The sequence below is a fragment of the Schistocerca americana genome, chromosome 2 (genome assembly GCF_021461395.2).
Source record: "Schistocerca americana isolate TAMUIC-IGC-003095 chromosome 2, iqSchAmer2.1, whole genome shotgun sequence".
NCBI lineage: Eukaryota > Metazoa > Arthropoda > Insecta > Orthoptera > Acrididae > Schistocerca > Schistocerca americana.
In genome coordinates, this window is record NC_060120.1 from 694,317,874 (window position 1) to 694,343,689 (window position 25,816).

Genomic DNA, 25,816 nt, shown 5'->3' on the forward strand with positions numbered 1-25,816 from the left:
CAAACTTCTTCCCTGTTTCTTGTCACAGAGGCAGAATGCCAGTTGTCAGCCAGGTGGTATGAAGTCTCAGCATTCACTCCCAGAGGACCACCTAAAACTTAGTCAGTCTTATTTGTACCTCCTGCTGCTTCACCAACATCTGCAAAAGACTGTTGCTAATGCTTCATCTTCACCAATACATTGTGCAGTGTATCACAGAGTGACAATGTATATTTAAAGAACTGTTGTTTCAATGCTATTTTATTGGAGAACCCTTCTCATGAATTATCTTAAGCCAATTCCACATACCATTTTCTGTAGCACACAACATAAGTTTCCAGCTTGTCGAATTCCATACCAACCAGATAAAAGGCATTGGTTTTGCATTAAGCTCATCCGATAAGCCTGCACCTTCAGCTGCCCTTACTTTACTTCCATCAATGACATGTAGTAATTTCTCAGCTCGCAAGATAATTTCCATATGATACTTCTGTAGTTGAAAATAATCTCCGTCAAATTTTTGGATACTGTAAAGCTTCATTTGATCCATCATTCACCTTTCCATTTTCCAAATAAAACCCTCAATGTAATTGAATACGCTTTGGAGACTTGATTACCACAGTAAAACCTCATTTTTTCTGAATGTGATGAATGTGATTTACTTCTTGGATAGAAACAGACATTTAAAACACAAGACACAAAACATTTCCTAAAAGACAAAAACAACGCAAACATGCAAAGGAGTAGAAGACCGTATACTGGTCATAAGCAACAAAGATAATAAAACATCAGACATAGAAAAACATTATACTTGCACACAGACATGCAAATGTAATCAGCACAACAAGCTGTGCTACACAGTACTCCCACTCTTGTTTGCTGGTTTTAAAGGCACAATCAATAATGATTTAAAATTGACCTGAAACTTTTCTTTTGATGGTGTTTTTGTGAACATGACCGTCAACTGATCTAACATTTAAAAACAAGAATAGAACCATAATTTATTTCTTCGCAAATGTAATGAAACCTTATATTGATATGTTCAGTGCCTCTCTAACGCTCATTGTTTCACATTAATTCTGATGCACTTCTATTGTCCCCAAAGAGTGGTTTTGGTTGCTTTATGTTAACTGCAAGCTCTTGAAAGAATGTACAAAGCCAGGTGATTTCAGCAGCTGTAGCAGATGCTGCAACATACTCTGCTTCTGTCATAGATCTGACTAGACATTTTTGCCTGTAAGTTGTTTATGTAACAGGTCCACTGGTCAGTACACCGACATAGCTCATTGTTGAATGATGAGTATTTGTACCTCCAGCAAAGCTTATTAGCACTGCATTTACTGGCAATACCTTTTTGTCTTGTATCTTGAAGATACTTTAGGATGTGTTTAACAGCAGTCCGTTGCTCAGGTTCAAGCTTGTTAAGAAACAGACTTACTTTGACTGACAAAAAGGAAGTCAAAGGCGTAGTATGTGGCCCTGTGTGTGCATTTACTGCTAGTGGAAAAGTACTAGCAAGTGACAGGAAATGCCATGTATAACTACAAAGTCCAGTGCACACCCATTCATGCCATGGCCCCTGAACAACAGGTACCTTCAGTGTATACTAAGACGTGCAAGCCAGAAAAGCGAGTTCCCGACACTTTAACATGACAGAAAACTTTGGGACTCCAGGATCACTGGGGGTTAGTGTTAGGCTGACAAACCAACCTGTAAACATAAAATGTTCTGAAATCCAGCAAAGAAATGGCTGGCCAGACCTGTTTATGATGAACTGACAGATTTCTAAAGGTGAAATGTTCTAACTCTCTGTCAAGTTGGTGCTTTAAGAAAATTCCTTTGGCAGTTGGATGAATACTGATTGGATATTATAGCTGTTCAGGATGTGAGATAGGTGAAGGAATGATAGAGAAGAAGGATCACTTGATATTTTATAGCTGCCAAAAGAAAGATCATGTTTGTTACTTGTTTTACTGTTAATAACAGGAAGAAACATTTTATTATGGACTTCCATGTGAAATGAACCATATTGTGCAGACTCAGAATCAAGGAAAAATTTTTCTGTTTTATTCTTATATGTGCACATGCTCCAGCTGAAGAGAACAGTGAAAAAGAGAAGTCTGCTTCTTGCAATGAGTTAGATGAACTGTACACTGAATGTCTGAGAGGATACTGTAAGATAATTTTTGGAGATGTGAATGCTAAAATAGGGAAAGAAGATGAATATCAGTCTTGTATTGGAAAATACAGTCTACATAACTCATAACTCAAATGACAATGGGATCAGACTTGTACACTTTGCTTCTTCAAAAAATATGGTAATGGCTAGTACAACTTTTAAGATACACATAAAATGATGTGGAAATATCCATATGAAAATACTTTCAACAAAATTGAGCATCCCCTAATAGATGCAAGACATCTGTCCAGGGTGGTGATTCACCTGGAGAACCTGGAATTATCAGAGAATTACAGTTTTCCAGGAGAAATTGGGGAAATCTCAGGGAATTTTAGGAATTTCACAAAAACTCTGGGAATTCTGTGTTTTTACCCCAGCATTGAATGTATTTCTTTTTTTTCTGTTATAAATCACAAATTTTATATTTCAGAGTCTGTTAATTATATGAATATTGTTCCATATAGCTTCTTGATACCATCTTCAACCTCACACTTGGAATTTTCAAAGAATTTTTTTTTTAATCCAATTTGAGTGCCACCCTGCTGTTTAAACTCATGGATGATAGAAGTTACAGGGGTGCTAATGTTGACTGTGTTCATTACCTTGCATAGCAACAATCAGAAGTCAAATAGCTAATGTGAGGAAGATAAGTGGTTTTCATGCACGAAAATTATGTATTGGTAAGCTCATGGAGCCAGAGTCTGCTCAGAGATTTTCTAACAAATACAAAGAATACCTAGCACACTTTCCTGACAGTGAGAGTATCGAGGAAATATGGAAAAACCTAAAAGAACACTTGCAAAAGCTGCTGATGAATGAATTTCTAACAAGAGTAAATTGGGCTATATACAATGCCTGGTTTGGTTAAGAGTGCACGTTAGTAACAGCAATTACCAATGAAGCCTACAAGAGAATGCTGCATCAGATAAACTATACCCTGAGATCTGTAAAAGATTATAGAATAGCAAAAATAGGAGAAAAGAGGCTGCACAGAAAGCAGAGGAGAGCGCATGTAAGGAAAGAACTGGGAAAAGTGGAACAACTGAAAGGAATGAGTGAAGTGAGAGCTTTTTGGCGGAAGTTAAATAAGAGCTGAAAGGATTTTCAGCAAAGGATGAATTTGCATAGAAATACAGATGGTTCAGTTTTTGAGTAGGGATGTAGCAATATGCAGAAGAAGGGCTCAGCACTTTGATGAACTGTTGAATGATGGTACAGCTGAGAACAAAGGACTCTCACCCTTTGTAAATGCAAGGAACCCGTATATAAAGGAGCCAGTAAAAATTGTAATTAAGATTTGGGCAGACAAATGTATCCCTGACTAATGGAACATAGGCAATATTATGGTGTGCTCTAACTTCAAGGCAATTTACCCAATACTTACAGCATATAAAATATTCTCAAACATCCTCCTTAAAGGCTTACACCATATGTTGAAAGCGGTGTTAGTGACTATCAGTGAGGGTTTTGTCAAGGAAGGTCTACTGTTGATCAGCTATTTATGATATGCCAAATACTAGAAAATTGCAAAGATTTTGGGACTGAGACTTCAGATTAGCCTATGACAATATTGACAGAAGGAAGCTGTATACAGCAATGGAAGAGTTAGGCATTGCTAATAAATTGATTGCCTTAATGAAAGCTAATACGGAAAACACTTGGCTACATAAGCACCATATGAAATTTTGTCATAAAAAATTCATTGTACTTGCAAATCAAACACCACAGTTTTTTGTTATAGTGTAGGTGTAGACTAAAAATGTGCCTTGTTATGTAAAGTAGTGCAAAGTGAACTTGTGTTGCAGGGAAGATATTCTGTGTTGACATTATATTATGTATACTTACTTGTTATTTATACATGTCAAAGTAGTGGTGTATAAATATTTTGAAGTATATAAATAAACTGTCAAAACTTTACAGACCGACAGATTAGTTTTATAGAACTAGCACACCTTGCTGTAACAGGGTAAAGAAGGGAACCAGCTGAACAATACTACTGTTTGAGCACAAAAAATGTGAATATGCTCCTCTTTAAAAGCTGCTGACAAAAAAGTGAACATTAAAATTAAAGGAAGTGCCCACTTTCCCCCATGCTCTGTATGCAGTATGATATGTTAAAGTTTCGTAGTCTAATGGTCAAAACATCGTGCAAACCATTGGCAAAGACGTGTGGAGAGGAGCCAGTGGTGGTTCGAGAGAAAGTTAGCGCACTGTAACTGAGAAAGAAATGGATATTGACAATGTGTGTGTGTTTGTGTGTGTGTGAGAGAGAGAGAGAGAGAGAGAGAGAGAGAGAGAGAGAGAGAGAGGGGGGGGGGGGTGAAGACAATGGCAGTGGGCCAGAGAGATAGTGCAAGTGGAAGAGGAGGAGGCAATGAGAAATAACAGCAAGAGAAAGGGATGAAGACACTGGGAGAAACAGACAATAGGAAGTCCCAGTGGGGGAGAGACATGTATAGACAGTGGCCATGAGAGGGTGATGCTGAGTATGAAGGCATCACTGCAAAGAGAGGCAAGAGGAAAAGGATTTTGAATGTTGTGTATTAAAAGAGTGCGAATATGTTCATATGCCAAAATTAACGGTGAAGAAGGTGGAATGGAAATTGAGGCAGCTGGCTGGTTGTTGTTTCCCAGTTTTCGGCCAGAGTCTTTTAAAGAGGAGCATGTTCACCTTTTTTGCGCTCATATAGGAGCGTTTTTCAGCTGGTATAATGAATACGGAGGTTTCCAACATTGAATGGCAGAATCTTCTTGCAATCACTGGCTGTTGCTCACATTGTGTTTGTCAGCTCAGCATATACAGCTGCTATTGTGAAGATACTTACGTCAGAATGTTGTGCTACTCATGTGCTACATGTGAAACATAAAGTAAGTAACATTTAGTAAATACAAGTTACCAGCAGATCAGTGTAGTTTTATACATGTCTTAGCACTTTATTATACGTTATGTATTGTTAAATTATCAAATTTTCCAAAATTCCCAGCATTAATGATTGTGACCTAGCGAGGTGGCGCAGTGGTTAGCACACTGGACTCGCATTCAGGACGAAGATGGTTCAAACCCGCGTCCAGCCATCTTGATTTGGGTTTCCCTTGATTTTCCTAAATTACTTCAGGCAAATGCCGGGATGTTTCCTTTGAAAGGGAATGGCTGACTTCCTTCCCCATCCTTCCCTAATCGGATAGGACTGAAGACCTCACTGTTCGGTCCCCTCCCCAAAATCAACAATTTGTGATTGTGAATAGTGTAGTGTGGGAAGCAGTCAATGGATGGCTATTGAACAGCAAGTCCAAAGCATATTGTGGAATATTTTTGAGTTTTGTTAACTGATACGCTACATCTTCATTCTCATAAACAAATGTTTGACATTCTTAGATAATTTGCAATCTGTTTCCTGCCACAATTACTAAGCAAAAATAGTTTCCTATCATTCTCAACATTCCTTTTATCACTAGTCAATGGTGCTATAATAGCTATAGTCGACATACAATGCCTTCCCGTGGATTCTGCAGAATAAATAAGATGACCTCGTAGAGGATCCTGACAGAATGGTACTGAATAATGGTAATGCAGCTGTACTGTTACCTTGTACTATGTATGTGGATTAGATGCATGATCTATAAGTAATTCTACCTTTGGGAAGACTGAATATGACCGTATGGGACATGTGTAACAGAAAACTTCTGTACTCGTAAAATGTTCCTCTTTACCTCAAGAGACCATCAAGAGATTACAACTGCAGGGCTCTCTGGGACATTCAATTTATAGTAAGCCCACTCATATCCGTTTGTATTTACAATCGTCCAGTTGTCATCTGTTGCAAACTGCTAGTGTGCAAAGACTTGCACTTCGTGCTTGCAGTCTCGGATTCAGATAAGTTGCCAAAAGAAGTCATCCATCTAAAAACAGTGTTCAGAGAAAATGGATACTCTAAACTGTAAATTAACGGACAAAGAACCAGGAATTTGATGAAGAGCATGCCAGCAAAATCCTTAACTTTTCTTCCCTTTGTTGGCAATGTTTCATTCAAAATAGATAGAATGGTCTGGAAATTTCTTGTTAAAGTGGTTGTCCACCCACCATCAAAGACTGCAGGCCTGGGATCAGTGAAGGACAGTTTTTTTTTTGTTGTGGAAGGCTCAGATTTACAAAATACGTTTCCAGTGTTGTGTGGCCTTCATAGGCCAGACCACACACACAATGTGGAAGAATACTGAACCAAACATAAACAGCTCACTTGTCTTTTGCAACCAAATGAGCCGCCTCCTGTCGAACATTGTATCTCGACCAGACATTCAGTGTAGTATGAGACAACAGTTTTGGCCACAGTAACATCCTTTTCTGCACACGCAGAATACACACCAATAATAAATTGTGGGATGGGAGAAGCATTCATTACTCTTCGATGGCTCATCTGATGATAAATGCCAGGTTTCCAGTAAAAATATCATGGAGAATAGTAAATGAAGGTCAGCTGCATGCCCAAAACTCCTTTGAATGCTCAGCTTTTTTTAAAACTCACATGTAGTCACTGAATCACATGAAATGCCGCAAACATCAATAAACATTATCTGTGTGCATTTTAGCACAATGTTAATTATAATTATCATTGGACGGACTGTCTTAGTTGTCACCACTCATCCAGAAAATATATCAATAACAGAAGCAATTTTTCCTGAGACTAAAGGAATCTGGCCTATTTATGTAGTCGCATTATTGAAACAGATGTGACAAGATGACAGGAATCTCAAAATGAAACATATGTTACCTTCTACACAAAATTTGTATTTATGGTTGCAGTTCATAATTAAATGGTTAATGTGTAATTAATGTGTAACTGTCACAAGGCACTCTTGGCTTCGATTATGAACGGTACCAATTTTTTTACACATATGTGTTTTCACATGACACATGATCCTCTTCAATCTTGGACATTTTTTTTCCCCCCTTGAGTAGAGTGAAAGTCTCAATATTAAGTATTCATTGTTGAAAAATAGTAGCTCTTCATAAGTTTCTTAAATTAACCTTCTTTCCTTTTTGTTTCCAGTAAGTTATTTCAGTGGCACAGTGTTGTTAACAGTAATAATGGCTGCGAAAAATTCTGCTTTTAGCAGATGCAGCAACAATCTCCAAGCCAATTTACACTGATTAGCCATTTGGGATCATTTACTGATCTGGTAGATATCCCATGTATGTGTAACAATTTGAAGTAGTATGGTCAAGAACTTTTCGAGATTTTTTCCAACAGTGCTTCCTCTTACATAGTGTCCATTGTAAAGTTTATTAGAGAATTGTGTAAGAATAGGAAATATGTTGGTCAAGAATTTTACAAGATTTTTACTAACATGCATATTTATGTGCCATATATATTAAAAAATATGTAGCTTATGCCTGTTGAAACATTTCTTAGAGCAAAATGTAATAATTTGAATTAAATCAGTCAAGATCTTTCCAAAATTTTTGCTGACAGTGTTTCCCTTATATTTATTGTATACATATTTATATATCATATGTATTTAAAAAGTGTGTATAATCTACATCTACACTTATACTCCGCAAGCCACCCAACGGTGTGTGGCGGAGTGCACTTTATGTGCTACTGTCATTACCTCCCTTTCCTGTTCCAGTCGTGTATGGTTCGCGGGAAGAACGACTGTCGGAAAGCCTCTGTGCGTGCTCGAATCTCTCTAATTTTACATTCGTGATCTCCTTGGGAGGTATAAGTAGGGGGAAGCAATATATTCGATACCTCATCCAGAAACGCACCCTCTCGAAACCTGGCGAGCAAGCTACACCGCGATGCAGAGCGCCCCTCTTGCAGAGTCTGCCACTTGAGTTTGCTAAACATCTCCGTAACGCTATCACGGTTACCAAATAACCCTGTGACGAAATGCGCCACTCTTCTTTGGATCTTCTCTATCTCCTCCGTCAACCCGATCTGGTATGGATCCCACACTGATGAGCAATACTCAAGTATAGGTCGAACGAGTGTTTTGTAAGCCACCTCCTTTGTTGATGGACTACATTTTCTAAGGACTCTCCCAATGAATCTCAACCTGGTACCCGCCTTACCAACAATTAATTTTATATGATCATTCCATTTCAAATCGTTCCGTACGCATACTCCCAGATATTTCACAGAAGTAACTGCTACCAGTGTTTGTTCCGCTATCATATAATCATACAATAAAGGATCCTTCTTTCTATGTATTCGCAATACATTACATTAGTCTATGTTAAGGGTCAGTTGCCACTCCCTGCACCAAGTGCCTATCTGCTGCAGATCTTCCTGCATTTTGCTACAATTTTCTAATGCTGCAACTTCTCTGTATACTACAGCATCATCCGCAAAAAGCCGCATGGAACTTCCGACACTATCTACTAGGTCAATTATATACATTGTGAAAAGCAATGGTCCCATAACACTCCCCTGTGGCACGCCAGAGGTTACTTTAACGTCTGTAGACGTCTCTCCATTGATAACAAATGTTTGCTAAAAACTCTTCAATCCAGCCACACAGCTGGTCTGATATTCCCTAGGCTTTTACTTTGTTTATCAGGCGACAGTGCGGAACTGTATCGAACGCCTTCCAGAAGTCAAGGAAAATAGAATCTACCTGGGAGCCTGTATCTAATATTTTCTGGGTCTCATGAACAAATAAAGCGAGTTGGGTCTCACACGATCGCTGTTTCCGGAATCCATGTTGACTCCTACAGAGTAGATTCTGGGTTTCCAAAAACGACATGATACGCGAGCAAGAAACATGTTCTAAAATTCTACAACAGATCGACGTCAGAAATATAGGTCTATAGTTTTGCGCATCTGCTCGACGACCCTTCTTGAAGACTGGGACTACCTGTGCTCTTTTCCAATCATTTGGAACCTTCCATTCCTATAGAGACTTGCGGTACACGGCTGTTAGAAGGGGGCAAGTTCTTTCACGTACTCCGTGTAGAATCGAATTGGTATCCCCTCAGGTCCAGTGGACTTTCCTCTGTTGAATGATTCTAGTTGCTTTTCTATTCCTTGGACACTTATTTCGATGTCAGCCATTTTTTCGTTTGTGCGAGGATTTAGAGAAGGAACTGCAGTGCGGTCTTCCTCTGTGAAACAGCTTTGGAAAAACGTGTTTAGTATTTCAGCTATACGCGAGTCATCCTCTGTTTCAATGCCATCATCATCCCGGAGTGTCTGGATATGCTGTTTCGATCCATTTACTGATTTAACGTAAGACCAGAACTTCCTAGGATTTTCTGTCAAGTCGGTACGTAGAATTTTACTTTCGAATTCACTGAACGCTTCACGCATAGCCCTCCTTACGCTAACTTTGACATCGTTTAGCTTCTGTTTGTCTGAGAGGTTTTGGCTGCGTTTAAACTTGCAGTGAAGCTCTCTTTGCTTTCGCAGTAGTTTCCTAACTTTGTTGTTGAACCACGGTGTGTTTTTCCCATCCCTCACAGTTTTACTCGGCACGTACCTGTCTAAAATGCATTTTACGATTGCCTTGAACTTTTTCCATAAACACTCAACATTGTCAGTGTCGGAACAGAAATTTTCGTTTTGATCTGTTAGGTAGTCTGAAATCTGCCTTCTGTTGCTCTTGCTAAACAGAGATACACCTTCCTCCCTTTTTTTATATTCCGATTAACTTCCATATTCAGGGATGCTGATTCCCTGTTCTGCACTTACAGAGTCGAAAAGTTCGGATCTGTTTGTTATCAGTAGGTCCAAGATGTTATCTCCACGAGTCGGTTCTCTGTTTAATTGCTCGAGGTAATTTTCGGATAGTGCACTCAGTATAATGTCACTCGATGCTCTGTCCTTACCACCCGTCCTAAACATCTGAGTGTCCCAGTCTATATCTGGTAAATTGAAATCTCCACCTAAGACTATAACATGCTGAGAAAATTTATGTGAAATGTATTCCAAATTTTCTCTCAGTTGTTCTGCCACTAATGCTGCTGAGTCGGGAGGTCAGTAAAAGGAGCCAATTATTAACCTAGCTCAGTTGTTGAGTGTAACCTCCACCAATAATAATTCACAGGAACCATCCACTTCTACTTCACTACAGGATAAACTATTACTAACAGCGACAAACACGCCACCACCAGTTGCATGCAATCTACCCTTTCTAAATACCGTCTGTGCCTTTGTAAAAATTTCGGCAGAATTAATCTCTGGCTTCAGCCAGCTCTCTGTACATATAACGATTTCAGCTTCGGTGCTTTCTATCAGCGCTTGAAGTTCCGGTACTTTACCAATGCAGCTTCAACAGTTAACAATTACAATATCGGCTGCTGCTTGGTCCCTGCATGTCCTGACTTTGCCCTGCACGCTTTGAGGCTGTTGCCCTTTCTGTACTCGCCCGAGGCCATCTAACCTAAAAATCGGCCCAGTCCACGCCACACAACCCCTGGTACCCGTGTAGCCGCTTGCTGCATGTAGTGGACTCCTGACCTATCGCCCCCTGCGGGTCCGGGGATTAGAATAGGCCCGCGGTATTCCTGCCTGTCGTAAGAGGCGACTAAAAGGAGTCTCAAACGTTTCGGCCTTCTGTGATGGTCCCCTCTTGGGTTTGACCTCCTTTTTTCTTCCAAATTTCCGTCGTCAGTGCGTGCCATTTGGGGAAGGACACCTTACGTGGTGTTTTTGTATTGGTCCATCATGCTCCACCATCTTGCATGTTACCTATTGTCGTGTGGGGGGGACTACGCCCAACATCTTCTGGGTGGTCTCCTTCTCGCCTTGTGCGCACTCTTCTTCTTAGCGCCTACGACAACTGTGGACCCTTTAAACACCTAAAATCCAGCACGGTAGCCAGTCCGTTGTGGTGGGGTCGTCATGTACCCTCTTGGTGGTAGCCCCCTGACCTCGCAGGGATCGCACTACAGATGCCTGAGCTGTTTCCTCCCCATGCATGCCAAGGAGTATGTGCCCATCTTGTCTGGGGCACGGGGACTCCGGGCAACGGGATATCGGCCAGGTACCCGTTGCTTTGGCTGGGTGGCGCCCTTGGGGAGAGCCCTTGTTCGGAGTAGGTGGCATCTGGGCGGATGTGGCGCAATGAAGCGCAATAAATCACATCAAGCTGGTGGTCGCACGGCCACCAGCGTCTCTAAGCGAGGTAGAGTCGACTTCGATGCTGCGCAGTATGACCCTCAGACGTTCCCCTCGTTGGCTGCGCCATGGGAGGGACGCCGATCTAGTGCGAAGCGGGAGCCTTACGTACCGCAATACCTTGTCTGCAGCAGGACTGATGGTGACTCCTTTCTTCCGACGAAGCCTATGTTTTTTGTGGAACACCTGGAGGATAAGTTTGGGGAAGTGGCGGGGTTGTCAAAAATGAGGAATGGGTCCATCCTCCTCAAGACGTCCTCCCCAGCCCAGCCACGAGCGTTGCTCTCGTGTGATAAGCTGGGTGACGTCCCTGTTACCGTCACTCCCCACAGTAGCTTAAATATGGTCCAGGGGATTATTTACCATCGTGACCTCTTGTTGCTGTCCGATGACGAGCTGAGAGCCGACTTGGAACGACGCGGTGTGCATTTTGTCCGTCGTGTCCATCGAGGACCCAAGACAAACAGGGTGGCCACCGGTGCCTTTATCTTGGCTTTTGAGGGTGATGTCTTGCCCGAGAAGGTCAAGGTAATGGTTTACCGTTGCGACGTGAAGCCATACGTCCCTCCCCCGATGCGGTGCTTCCAGTGCTGGAAGTTTGGGCATATGTCCTCCCGTTGTCCATCCAGCGCTACATGTCGAGATTGCGGACGCCCCTCTCATCCCGATTCTCCATGTGCGCCTCCGCCTGTATGTGTCAACTGTGGGGAGCACCACTCTCCATGCTCGCCGGATTGCCCCGTTCTTCATAAGGAGCGGAAGATCATGGAATTTAAGACCCTGGACCGGCTTACTTATCGAGAGGCTAAACAGAAATATGAAAGGGTGTATCCTGCTTCCCTTCGAACATCTTATGCTGCAGCCACGTTATCGTCGCCCGCACGAGCGACGGTTGTCGCTTCATCTGTGCCGCCTTCAGTGGGCCCTCGGGGCCATGAATCTCTGTCTGCCCCCCTCGTGCCTGGGGGCAAGCCTTCCTCTCTTGCCCCCTTAGCAGTTGGGGGCAAACCCTCTTCTGTCGCTCCCCCCAAGCTTACTTCGGGAGTGACATCTGCTCCACAACCGGGAGGCTCGATTCCTCCCCCTCCTTCTCCGGCGGCGTTGCCTCCGCCGGTTCCTCTCTCGCGGAAGGGGTCCCTCGGGGCTCTCCCTTCCTCCGTTTCTTCTCCTTCCCAGCCAGATGTCAGCCAGTGGCTGAAGGTTCCGCCACCTGCTGGTCGTAGGGCTTCTGCGTCGTCGTCAGCCTCCGACGCTCCTTCAGAGAAGCTCTCCCAGCCCTCTCACCCTAAGGGCAGACGCGAGAAGAAGGAACGGAATGTGTCCAAGAAGAAGGACGTTCCGGCGGTTTCAGCACCGCCTGCTGTACATCGTCCTGGCTCCGGGGATGAGGTGGAGATCCTCGCCTCTGCCGCGGATCTCGCCCTCACGGAACCCTTGGGGGCCTCTCCTATGGACTCAGCTGACTCTCCCCCAGTGGCGGCGGTTGGCTCTGAAGCGCTGTCTGCCTCTTAGTCGCATTCACGCCCTCCCAGTCCCTTCCTGCTTCCATTCTCCAATGGAACTGCGGCGGTTATTTCCGCCACCTGCCAGAGCTCCGGATGCTTCTGAGTGATTCCCCTGTTCTCTGCATTGCTCTGCAGGAAACTTGGTTTCCTGCACTGCGGACCCCCGCCCTTCGCGGTTATCGGGGATACTATAAGAACCGTGCTGCCTGTCAACGAGCGTCAGGTGGAGTTTGCCTCTTTGTTCACCACTCCGTCTGTAGCTCGCCAGTACCCCTTCAGACGCCTTTAGAGGCAGTTGCTGCCAGGGTTGAGCTCTCGCCGGCTATTACTGTTTGCTCTGTTTACATTCCTCCGGATGGGGAGCTCCCCCGCCATGTCTTGGCTGCGCTGCTGGCTCAACTCCCGCCACCATTGCTGCTTCTGGGCGATTTCAATGCCCACAATCCTCTATGGGGTGGGACTGTCTCCGATGATCGCGGTCGGGCCGTGGAGCATGTGTTGGCTCAGCTCGACCTTAGCCTCTTGAACACCAGTGCTCCCACGCATTTCAGTGTGGCCCATGGCTCGTTCTCGGCCATCGATCTCTCTATTTGCAGCCCTGGACTTGTCCCATCCCTCCACTGGAGGGTGCATCCTGACTTGTGTGGCAGTGACCATTTTCCCATCTATTTGTCACTGCCACAGTGTCATTCTTCTGGGCGCTTGCCCCGCTGGGCTCTCCACAGGGCTGACTGGCCAGCTTTTACTTCCGCTGTAACCATTGCGTCTCCCCCACAGGGTGACATTGACGAGGTCGTCCGTGTTTTCACCACGTCCATCATTTCGGCGGCCGAGGCTGCCATCCCCCGTTCCTCTGGCCTCCCTCGGCGGAAGGCTGTCCCCTGGTGGTCGCCGGAGATTGCTGAGGCTATTCGCGACCGTAGGCGGGCTCTCCAGCGTCATAGGCGGCACCCGTCTCTGGAGACCCTCATCGCCTTTAAGAGGCTCCGTGCCTTCGCCCGTCGTCTTATTGCACGGCGTAAGCAGGAGTGCTGGGAGAGGTATGTCTCCTCCCTGGGCTCCCGTGTCTCGTCCTCGCACGTGTGGTCCCGGATCCGGCGGATTTATGGCTCCCAGACCCCTGTGGGTGTCCCTGGGCTCTCCTTGGACGGCGCTGTCTGCACGGACGCTGCCGCCATTGCTGAACGGCTAGCCGCGCACTTTGCTCAGAGCTCTGCGACTGCATCCTATCCCCCCGCCTTTCGCTCTCTAAAGGAGCGAGCCGCGCGGACGCCGTTCTCATTCCACACGCGTCGTTCTGAAACATACAATGCTCCTTTCAGCGAGAGGGAATTCCTCGCCGCCTTCGCCGATTGCCTTGATACAGCACCAGGCCCAGACTGCATCCACACGCAGATGCTGAAACATCTCTCCAGGGACTGCCAGAGACACATTCTCGCGATATTTAATCGCATTTGGAGCGAAGGCGTGTTCCCGTCGCAATGGCGGGAGGGCGTTATTGTCCCCATCTTGAAACCCGGTGCGGACCCACTGGCGGTGGACAGCTATCGTCCCATTACCCTCACCAACGTTTTGTGCAAATTGCTCGAACGTATGGTGGGGCGGCGTTTGTGTTGGGTCCTTGAGTCGCGCGGTCTCCTCGCTCCATCCCAGGGTGGCTTCCGTCGGGGCCGGTCTGCAGTGGACAATTTGGTGCGGCTGGAATCTGCTGTCCGTACGGCTTTTGCCCGACGTCAGCATCTTGTTGCTGTATTTTTCGATCTGCGGAAGGCGTATGACACCACATGGAGGCATCACATCCTTGCCACGTTGCATGGGTGGGGTCTTCGTGGTCGGCTCCCGGCTTTTCTTCAAAACTTTTTATTGCGCCGCTCTTTCCGGGTGCAAGTCGGTGCCACCTCTAGTTCCTCTTATATACAGGAAAATGGGGTCCCGCAGGGCTCGGTGTTGAGCGTCTCCTTATTTTTAGTGGCCATTAATGGTCTGGCAGCAGCAGTGGGGTCGTCGGTGTCTCCTTCTTTGTATGCCGACGACTTCTGCATCTCATTTAGCTCCACGACTACGGGAGTCGCCGAACGCAGGCTGCAAGTCGCCGTTCGCAAGGCAGCATCATGGGCACTGACTCATGGCTTTCAGTTCTCTGCTGCCAAGACTCGAGTAATGCACTTCTGCAGGCGTCGGACGGTCCACCCTCATCCTGCACTTTACCTCGACGGCCACCTGCTTGAAGTGGTGGACACTTGCCGCTTCTTGGGACTCGTGTTTGATGCCCGGCTCACATGGGTTCCTCATGTTACTCAGTTGAAGCAAAAATGCTGGCGGCACCTCAACGCCCTCCGCTGCCTTAGCCACACGTCTTGGGGTGCAGATCGCTGCACGCTACTGCAATTGTACAGAGCCCTTGTGCAGTCCCGGCTTGATTATGGGAGCCTGGCCTATGGGTCTGCGTCACCCTCAGTGTTGAAGTTGTTAGACCCCATACATCACTGTGGGGTTCGGCTTGCAACTGGCGCTTTTCGCACCAGCCCCGTGGATAGTCTACTGGTGGAGGCCGGGGTTCCCCCGCTGCGGATTCGCCGCCATCGTCTGCTCGCCGACTATGCTGTCCACGTACATTGCTCGCCAGGCCATCCCAATCGTCGCCTGCTTTTTCCCTGCCTTGGTCCACCACCTGCCCGAACGGCGACCTCGGTCTGGGCTTTCCGTAGCTGTCCGTGTCCAGTCCCTGCTGTCAGAACTGGGGTCCTTCCCTCTTCTGCCTCCCTTCCGGGTCCGTACACCTACGCCTCCCTGGTGTTTGTCCCGGCCGTCCGTCCATCTGGATTTGGCACAGGGACCTAAGGACTCGGTTCCGCCTGTGGCCCTCCGTCGCCGTTTTCTTGCGCTCCTCGACTCATTTCCGGGCTGTGAGCCTGTCTACACTGATGGTTCCCTGGTTGATGGTCGCACTGCCTACGCTTTTGCTCACGCTGCCCATGTTGAGCAACGCTCCTTGCCGGCTGGCTGCAGTATGTTTACTGCAGAGCTGGTCGCCATCTTGCGAGCTCTTGAGCATATGTGTTCCTGCTCAGATGCGTCCGTCGTCATCTGCAGTGACTCCCTGAGCAGCCTCCAGGCCATCGACCGCTGCTATCCCTCTTCTCCTCTGGTGTCCTCTATTCGGGAGTCTGTTTCCACCATTACCCACTCTGGTCGTTCGGTGGTTTTTGTTTGGACGCCAGGTCACGTTGGCATCCCAGGGAACGAACGTGTTGACAGGCTGGCCAAAGGGGCGATAGACGCCCCAGCTTTGGCGATCGGCCTTACGGCTCGCGACCAGCAGCTGGTGTTGCGCCGTAAGGTACTTGGGATGTGGGCTGCTGAGTGGCGTGGCGTGACAGCCCCGAATAAACTACGGGCTGTCAAGGGAACGACCGATGTGTGGCGTTCCTCCCTGCGAGCTTCTCGCAGGGACTCGGTAGTCCTGTGTCGGTTGCGCATCGGCCATACCTACCTGACGCACGGCCATCTGTTACTTCAGGAGGATCCCCCCTTGTGTCAGTGTGGGTCCCGGCTGACGGTCGGCCACATTTTGCTGGAGTGTCCTCGACTGCGCACACTCCGGCAATCTTTTAATCTCCCGGGCACTTTGGCTTTGGTTTTATCCGACGATGCCTCCATGGCTGATACCGTTTTAAATTTTATCCGTGGTAGTCCGTTTTATGGTTCGATTTAGGGAGGTCCTGCGCCTTTCCCTTTCTGTGTCTATTGTCCTTGTGTCTGATGCTGTTCTGGTGTGCCGTGAGCTGGTTGACTCTTTCCCATTTTTGATCTCGTGGTCAGTCAACCAGTCTCCGGCCATCTTCCTTTCTTCTATTTCTTTCTGTCTGGTGTTCCTCTGTCCTGTTCTTGTCTGTAGTGTTTGTTGCTGCATTTGTGTGCTTTTAGCGCCTGGGGGGACGTCTCCTCCCCCTTTGGTTTTTATCTGCTTCGTAGATTTTCGGCTCGCCTGATTTTGGAATGGGGGACTGATGACCTTCGCTGTTTAGTCCCCCTTAAACATCCAACAACCACCACCTGACCTATCCAGCGGAACCCGAAACCCCACCACCCTATGGCGCAAGTCGAGGCATCTGCAGCCCACACGGTCGCAGAACCGTCTCAGCCTCTGATTCAGACCCTCCACTCGGCTCTGTACCAAAGGTCCGCAGTCAGTCCTGTCGACGATGCTGCAGATGGTGAGCTCTACTTTCATCCCGCTAGCGAGACTGGCAGTCTTCATCAAATCAGATAGCCACCGGAAGCCAGAGAGGATTTCCTCCGATCCATAGCGACACACATCATTGGTGCCGACATGAGCAACCACCTGCAGATGGGTGCACCTTGTACCCTTCATGGCATCCAGAAGGACCCTTTCCACATCTGGAATGACTCCCGCCGGTATGCACACCGAATGCACATTGGTTTTCTCCCCCTCTCTTGCTGCCATATGTCCGTCCAAATGTTTATTGGAGTGTGGTGCAAAAATAGAAAAATTTCAATCAAGAACATTTTGAACTTTTTGCTAACATTTCCTCTTTATGTATTATATATACATTTATCTACCACATCTACTAAAGTAATATGTAGGTGATCTAAATAATTAATGGAAAATCTCATATAAAGATGTGAAACAAATACTAACAAAGAGATAGAGAGGCTGGCCAGTACTTACCTCTGCTCAGTACAGCCGATAGATACACAAAAAACAGAACCGAAAATTTACGTTCCTAGCTTTTGGAACAAATGTTCCTTCATCAGGAAGGAGAGAGGGGAAAGAAAGGGAAGAAGGGAAAGTGGATTCAGTTACTCACAACCCAGGTTATGAAGCAACAGGGAAAGGAAAACAGGGAGGGTAGCAAGGATGGAGACATGGTTGTCAGGGGGTGCCTCCATCCTTGCTACCCTCCCTGTTTTCCTTTCCCTGTTGCTTCATAACCTGGGTTGTGAGTAACTGAATCCACTTTCCCTTCTTCCCTTTCTTTCCCCTCTCTCCTTCCTGATGAAGGAACATTTGTTCCAAAAGCTAGGAACGTAAATTTTTTGTTCTGTTTTTTGTGTATCTATCGGCTGTACTGAGCTGAGGTAAGTACTGGCCAGCCCCTCTATCTCTTTGAAAGTACGAGGGCAGTTCAATAAGTAATGCAACACATTTTTTTTCTGAATCGGGTTGTTTTATTCAGCATTGAAATACACCAGGTTATTCCCCAATCTTTTAGCTACACAACACTATTTTTCAACGTAATCTCCATTCAATGCTACGGCCTTACGCCACCTTGAAATGAGGGCCTGTATGCCTGCCCGGTACCATTCCACTGGTCGATGTCGGAGCCAACGTCGTACTGCATCAATAACTTCTTCATCATCCGCGTAGTGCCTCCCACGGATTGCGTCCTTCATTGGGCCAAACATACGGAAATCCGACGGTGCGAGATCGGGGCTGTAGGGTGCATGAGGAAGAACAATCCACTGAAGTTTTGTGAGCTCCTCTCGGGTGCGAGGTCTTGCGTTGTCGTGAAGAAGGAGAAGTTCGTTCAGATTTTTGTGCCTATGAACACGCTGAAGTCGTTTCTTCAATTTCTGAAGAGTAGCACAATACACTTCAGAGTTGATCGTTTGACCATGGGGAAGGGCATCGAACAGAATAACCCCTTCAGCGTCCCCAGAAGACTGTAACCATGACTTAACCGGCTGAGGGTATGGCTTTAAACTTTTTCTTGGTAGGGGAGTGGGTGTGGCGCCACTCCATTGATTGCCGTTTTGTTTCAGGTTCGAAGTGATGAACCCATGTTTCATCGCCTGTAACAATCTTTGACAAGAAATTGTCACCCTCAGCCACATGACGAGCAAGCAATTCCGCACAGATGGTTCTCCTTTGCTCTTTATGGTGTTCGGTTAGACAACGAGGGACCCAGCGGGAACAAGCCTTTGAATATCCCAACTGGTGAACAATTGTGACAGCACTACCAACAGAGATGTCAAGTTGAGCACTGAGTTGTTTGATGGTGATCCGTCGATCATCTCGAACGAGTGTGTTCGCACGCTCCGCCATTGCAGGAGTCACAGCTGTGCACGGCCGGCCTGCACGCGGGAGATCAGACAGTCTTGCTTGACCTTGCGGCAATGATGACACACGCTTTGCCCAACGACTCACCGTGCTTTTGTCCACTGCCAGATCGCCGTAGACATTCTGCAAGCGCCTATGAATATCTGAGATGCCCTGGTTTTCCGCCAAAAGAAACTCGATCACTGCCCGTTGTTTGCAACGCACATCCGTTACAGACGCCATTTTAACAGCTCCGTACAGCGCTGCCACCTGTTGGAAGTCAATGAAACTATACGAGACGAAGCGGGAATGTTTGAAAATATTCCACAAGAAATTTCCGGTTTTTTCAACCAAAATTGGCCGAGAGAAAAAAATGTGTTGCATTACTTATTGAACTGCCCTCGTAATATGTAGCCTACATCCATCCAAGTATTATTAGACTATCATGTAAAAGTATGAATTAAATTGATAGAGAAATTTTCAAGAGTTTGCTAGCAACAATTCCTCCTTATATGCTGAAAAATATGTACTGTATGATGATGATGATGATGATGATGATGATGATGATGGTCCCATACTCCAAGGAGCATAAGGGATGATGCGGGAAATATTCCGAGTAGCATAGGGGATGATGCGGGAGCCCAGCACCGCTGTACTAGGCAAGGTCCTAGCGGAGGTGGTTTGCCATTGCCTTCCTCCGACTGTAATGGGGATGAATGATGATGATGATGACACAACAACACCCAGTCATATCGAGGCAGGAAAAATCCCTTACCCCGCCGGGAATCGAACCCAGGACTCCGTGCGCGGGAAATGAGAACGCTACCACAAGGCCAAGTGTGTGTGTGTGTGTGTGTGTGTGTGTGTGTGTGTGTGTGTGTGTGTGATATATATATATATACATAATAGAGGGAAACATTCCATGCGGGAAAAATATATTTAAAAACAAAGATGATGTGACTTACCATACGAAAGCGCTGGCAGGTCGATAAAAACACAAACAGACACATACATACTCACATAATTCAAGCTTTCGCAACAAACTGTTGCCTCATCAGGAAAGAGGGAAGGAGAGGGAAAGACGAAAGGAAGTGGGTTTTAAGGGTGAGGGTAAGGAGTCATTCCAATCCCGGGAGCGGAAAGACTTACCTTAGGGGGAAAAAAGGACGGGTATACACTCGCGCGCGCGCACACACACACATATCCATCCACACATATACAGACACAAGCAGACATATTTATTGGTCTTTAAATATGTCTGCTTGTGTCTGTATATGTGTGGATGGATATGTGTGTGTGTGTGTGTGTGTGTGTGTGTGTGTGTGTGTGTGTGCGAGTGTATACCTGTCCTTTTTTCCCCCTAAGGTAAGTCTTTCCGCTCCCGGGATTGGAATGACTCCTTACCCTCACCCTTAAAACCCACTTCCTTTCGTCTTTCCCTCTCCTTCCCTCTTTCCTGATGAGGCAACAGTTTGTTGCGAAAGCTTGAATTATGTGTGTATGTATGTGTCTGTTTGTGTTTCTATCGACCTGCCAGCTCTTTCGTATGGTAAGTCACATCATCTTTGTTTTTATATATATATATATATATATATATATATATATATACACACACACACACACACTCCTGGAAATGGAAAAAAGAACACATTGACACCCATGTGTCAGACCCACCATACTTGCTCCGGACACTGCGAGAGGGCTGTACAAGCAATGATCACACGCACAGCACAGCGGACACACCAGGAACCGCGGTGTTGGCCGTTGAATGGCGCTAGCTGCGCAGCATTTGTGCACCGCCGCCGTCAGTGTCAGCCAGTTTGCCGTGGCATACGGAGCTCCATCGCAGGCTTTAACACTGGTAGCATGCCGCGACAGCGTGGACGTGAACCGTATGTGCAGTTGACGGACTTTGAGCGAGGGCGTATAGTGGGCATGCGGGAGGCCGGGTGGACGTACCAGCGAATTGCTCAACACGTGGGGCATGAGGTCTCCACAGTACATCGATGTTGTCGCCAGTGGTCGGCGGAAGGTGCACATGCCCGTCGACCTGGGACCGGACCGCAGCGACGCACGGATGCACGCCAAGACCGTAGGATCCTACGCAGTGCCGTAGGGGACCGCACCGCCACTTCCCAGCAAATTAGGGACACTGTTGCTCCTGGGGTATCGGCGAGGACCATTCGCAACCGTCTCCATGAAGCTGGGCTACGGTCCCGCACACCGTTAGGCCGTCTTCCGCTCACGCCCCAACATCGTGCAGCCCGCCTCCAGTGGTGTCGCGACAGGCGTGAATGGAGGGACGAATGGAGACGTGTCGTCTTCAGCGATGAGAGTCGCTTCTGCCTTGGTGCCAATGATGGTCGTATGCGTGTTTGGCGCCGTGCAGGTGAGTGCCACAATCAGGACTGCATACGACCGAGGCACACAGGGCCAACACCTGGCATCGTGGTGTGGGGAGCGATCTCCTACACTGGCCGTACACCACTGGTGATCGTCGAGGGGACACTGAATAGTGCACGGTACATCCAAACCGTCATCGAACCCATCGTTCTACCATTCCTAGACCTGCAAGGGAACTTGCTGTTCCAACAGGACAATGCACGTCCGCATGTATCCCGTGCCATCCAACGTGCTCTAGAAGGTGTAAGTCAACTACCCTGGCCAGCAAGATCTTCGGATCTGTCCCCCATTGAGCAGGTTTGGGACTGGAAGAAGTGTCGTCTCACGCGGTCTGCACGTTCAGCACGAACGCTGGTCCAACTGAGGCGCCAGGTGGAAATGGCATGGCAAGCCGTTCCACAGGACTACATCCAGCATCTCTACGATCGTCTCCATGGGAGAATAGCAGCCTGCATTGCTGCGAAAGGTGGATATACACTGTACTAGTGCCGACATTGTGCATGCTCTGTTGCCTGTGTCTATGTGCCTGTGGTTCTGTCAGTGTGATCATGTGATGTATCTGACCCCAGGAATGTGTCAGTAAAGTTTCCCCTTCCTGGGACAATGAATTCACGGTGTTCTTATTTCAATTTCCAGGAGTGTATAAAACAAAGATGATGCGACTTACCATATGAAAGCGCTGGCAGGTCGATAGAAACACAAACAAACACATATATACACACAAAATTCTAGCTTTCGCAACCAATGGTTGCTTCGTCAGGGAAGAGGGAAGGAGAGGGAAAGACAAAAGGATGTGGGTTTTAAGGGAGAGGGTAAGGAGTCATTCCAATCCCGGGAGCGGAAAGACTTACCTCGGGGAAAAAAGGACAGGTATACACTCGCGCGCACACACACACACACATCCATCCGCACATACACGACATGTCTGCTTGTGTCTGTGTATGTGCGGGTGGATATGTGTGTGTGTGCGAGTGTATACCTGTCCTTTTTCCCCCTAAGGTAAGTCTTTCCGCTCCCGGGATTGGAATGACTCCTTACCCTCTCCCTTAAAACCCACAACCTTTCGTCTTTCCCTCTTTCCTGACGAAGCAACCATTGGTTGCGAAAGCTGGAATTTTGTGTGTATGTATGTGTTTGTTTGTGTTACTGTAAAATCAGCAGTAAATTAGTCAAGAACTTTTATCAGATTTTTGCTAACATTATTTCCCTCTTATGTTTTAGATATACCATATATATTTAAAAACATGTAACCTACGTCTACCTGAACATTTATTCTAGTGAAAAGTTTAAAATACATCATCCAAGTACTTTTCGAGATTTTTGGTAACTACGTTTATTAATGACCTCTTTCTTTCTTTTTTCCTTTTGTTGAGTCTGTGTCTGTCCAAATATTTTTTAGACCGTCGCGTAAAAATTTTAAGTAAATGTCTTTATATAGTAGTACATATAGATAACACTCTTTATCTGTGCAAAATTTTAAAGGGTATATACTGCAGAAATTCTTTAAAGTATTGTTATTTACAGCTAGAACAGGAAGTACGAAGATGTGAAATCAGGAGGAGAGAAAATATACCCCACTACATAAAAGCTGTAAGAGAAGAAATACAGGAGCTGTGGGATAAATGCTGCTTTGGAAGACGTCTGCGTTTATCATTCCTGGAATTTTATTCAGAAGGGAGTAGTGAATCCTTACTTGAACGTTTGGAAGAGGAAGTCTCTACATTACGAAAGTATTATAATGAGAACAGGTAACAGAAAGTGGAGTCAGGTTTACTTTCCTCAGTAATGTTTGTTAATACTGATCTTCTTGGCAGGTTTAGACTGTGCAGGGCAGGAATAGAATCTGTGCTTTGTACTGCCTCCCAATACAACTTTAATCTCCTTCAGAGTGCTCTGTCTTAGATATAATACACTTCTCCAAATGTTCATTCCAGCATTGGAAGCACCTTTTAAATTCACCATCTTTGATACCCACTAGCACTGCCATGACATTGCATTTTGTATCATCGGTAGCAGCAACACACTTTCCTTTAAAGTCCCTTTACATCCTGGGAACAAGAAGTCAGAGGAGCTAAATCTTGCAAATAGGACACATGGGTCAAGTTAGTTGCCTTAATTGAGGACAAGAACTAGGGAACACTGAGCATGGGAGCATTGTTGTGATGCAGGAACCACTTGCCAAAGTTCCACAAAACTGGACATTTTCATGTCAGACTTCTGTGCCAGCTTCGCACGCCCTCCAAATACAATTGTTGGTTTCCGGTCTGCATTTTAGGAACATATTCTGAGTGGAGGATCCCTTTAATTGCAAATGAAAGAAAGAAATAAAAAGAAAAATTCAGCATCGTCTTCAATTTTGATTTCACCTCACAAGCTTTTTTTGGGGGGGGGGGGGGTTGGTACAGGTAACATCTTTAGACGTTACTTTTTACTTTCTGTACCATACCCGTAGCTCCAGGAAAGCATTTTCTTGGTTTAAACAATGTATTCTGGCCTTTTTAGGTCTTAATGAATAATATAATGAACACTAATATTAACATAAAAACTCTTAAGATGCATACCTAAAATTTTACCTCTTAGCACATGTTAGTAGGCTAAGAAAGATTTTTCTGTATCACAAGAGGTCAATGATATGTATTTCGACACAATCACTCATTGCCCCCAACAAGAGCCACCCGCAAACTTCTCCATATAAATAATGACAGAAATGTCCTTCATATCTGGGATTCGTCAGAAGACTATTACTTGATTTAATGCTGTACAGAGATACACCTGCATCTCAGAAATCGCGTCTACAGCACCTTTCAGTGGTAGGGATGCAGACTCTATGCTTCAAATTGCAGCAGTTAGATATTTGAAAGTGAAGTTTTAAAAATGCCAATGACACAACATTCTTTTTGTTCTTAGGGCTCTCTTGACCTTTGTTGATTCACTAGAATTGAATATGTCTGCTACCGCTTCGACTTTTTGGTAGTGTTTGGCATAATGCTCTCTTAACACTTTCGAGACGAGCGACGTAGCTCCTACGTCGGTCCGACAGTACCCCAAAAAGACGATCGACGTAGCTCCTACATCGGCCGATTGTCAGTGATGTTAACGACTCCCAGCGCATGACTTTCATATTCTGTAGGTTTAAAAGTACTCTCTGGTTATCCTAGTACCAAGAAAAAATTATAGATGGCAGCATATGTTGAAGGTGGGACTTACAACAGACACGCAGCAGTTTGACGGCAACAAATGTCAGTGTAAAACCTAATTTGGAATGGCGGAAAAAATGAAGCCAGACAGTGTTTTGGACTACAATGGTAAAAAAGCTGGTGTGGATCATAGCGACCAGCTAATGGTGTACTATCCTTTTGAACGAAAACAAATAAAGTGGTGGAAAAAAGTTTTCTTTCACATTTTCATGCTCATGACTGTAAATTCATACATTTTGTACAAAACGTCGCGGAATACAAGCAAACATCTGGTTGAATACATTACAGTTAGCAGAGAACTTGGTTCACAAAGGTGGCCTCTTAGACTCATGCACTTCTCAGAATAGATCACCCATCAACAGACTAAGCGGAAGACGTTTTCCAAAATTAATTCCACCCACAAAATTGTCTAAGTGGCCTCAGAGAAGGTGCAAAGTATGCGCAGAAACAAGCAAGGCCAGATATGGTAAAGTTCCAAGGAAAGACACGCGATATTATTGTGAAACCTGTGACGTAGGGCTTTGTTTTCCAAAATGTTTCGCAATATTTCATACAAAAGCCAATGTAACTGTGTGATTATTAATAAAATAAAAGTTCATATTTCAACAGTTATTCATTTAAAATTAACAACTTCAATCCTATGTCCCTTAGAGGTCCTAAAACCAAAAAAGAATTTTTTTTCACTGTGAAAACAGCATACTCTCAAATTAATATACAACCCTTGTGACTAATGTAAATGTTTATTTCTTTGCAGTACTCTGAAGGGAATGGATGTAATTTTTAAATGCAAAAGAGTAATCTATTTTTTGTGGTATAGAATCTGCTGTAGAAAATTCAGAAAAACTGTGAAATCGCTCGGTACCAGCCGGTTGAGTGTCGACACTCGCGCTCAGTCCTCAAAGTGTTAACCATGTAATCTTTAAGGTATCTAACCGTGCAGGCTGCAGTATTGTGATTTGTCTTTTCCAATTCTTTACACAGCAATATGTAGAGTTTTTCTTGTGCTGTTGAATGTAATTTCCCCGCCACAGCATTAGCTATAAATCTGCCACAACTGTCAGTAGTCTCTTTGACTGAAAGCCAAATTAGTGGTCACCAGTGTCTCTTCTAATATTCGCAACAGTATTTTCATACACCTGTTTCAAATTATTTTTCTGCAGTGTTAATTCATATGGTGTACTGCAGCAGCTGACACTCTCCAGGAAGCACTTAAAAATTGAGTTCTTTAGCATGTTCCATGACCCATCAGCTGACACTAAAGCCTGACAGGAGTCAGTCTAGATGAAAGCTGTCCACTCCATTGCTTGTCATCCAGGAAACTTATGGTTGAATCTGTTGCTTGTTCTTTTTCCTAGGTTGCTCGTAAACTA

At 45.5% G+C, this 25,816-nt stretch overlaps 1 protein-coding gene across 2 annotated transcripts in view; it reads left to right on the forward strand.

Moving 5' to 3' along the window:
- Positions 1-25,816, forward strand: part of LOC124595580 (protein regulator of cytokinesis 1-like) — a 239,812-nt gene that overhangs the window by 129,344 nt on the left and 84,652 nt on the right. For both annotated transcript variants that reach the window (XM_047134370.1, XM_047134371.1), the window contains exon 8: positions 22,774-22,997. In XM_047134370.1, coding sequence (XP_046990326.1) covers positions 22,774-22,997 — 224 coding nt within the window. The remainder of the gene's footprint in view (positions 1-22,773; positions 22,998-25,816) is intronic.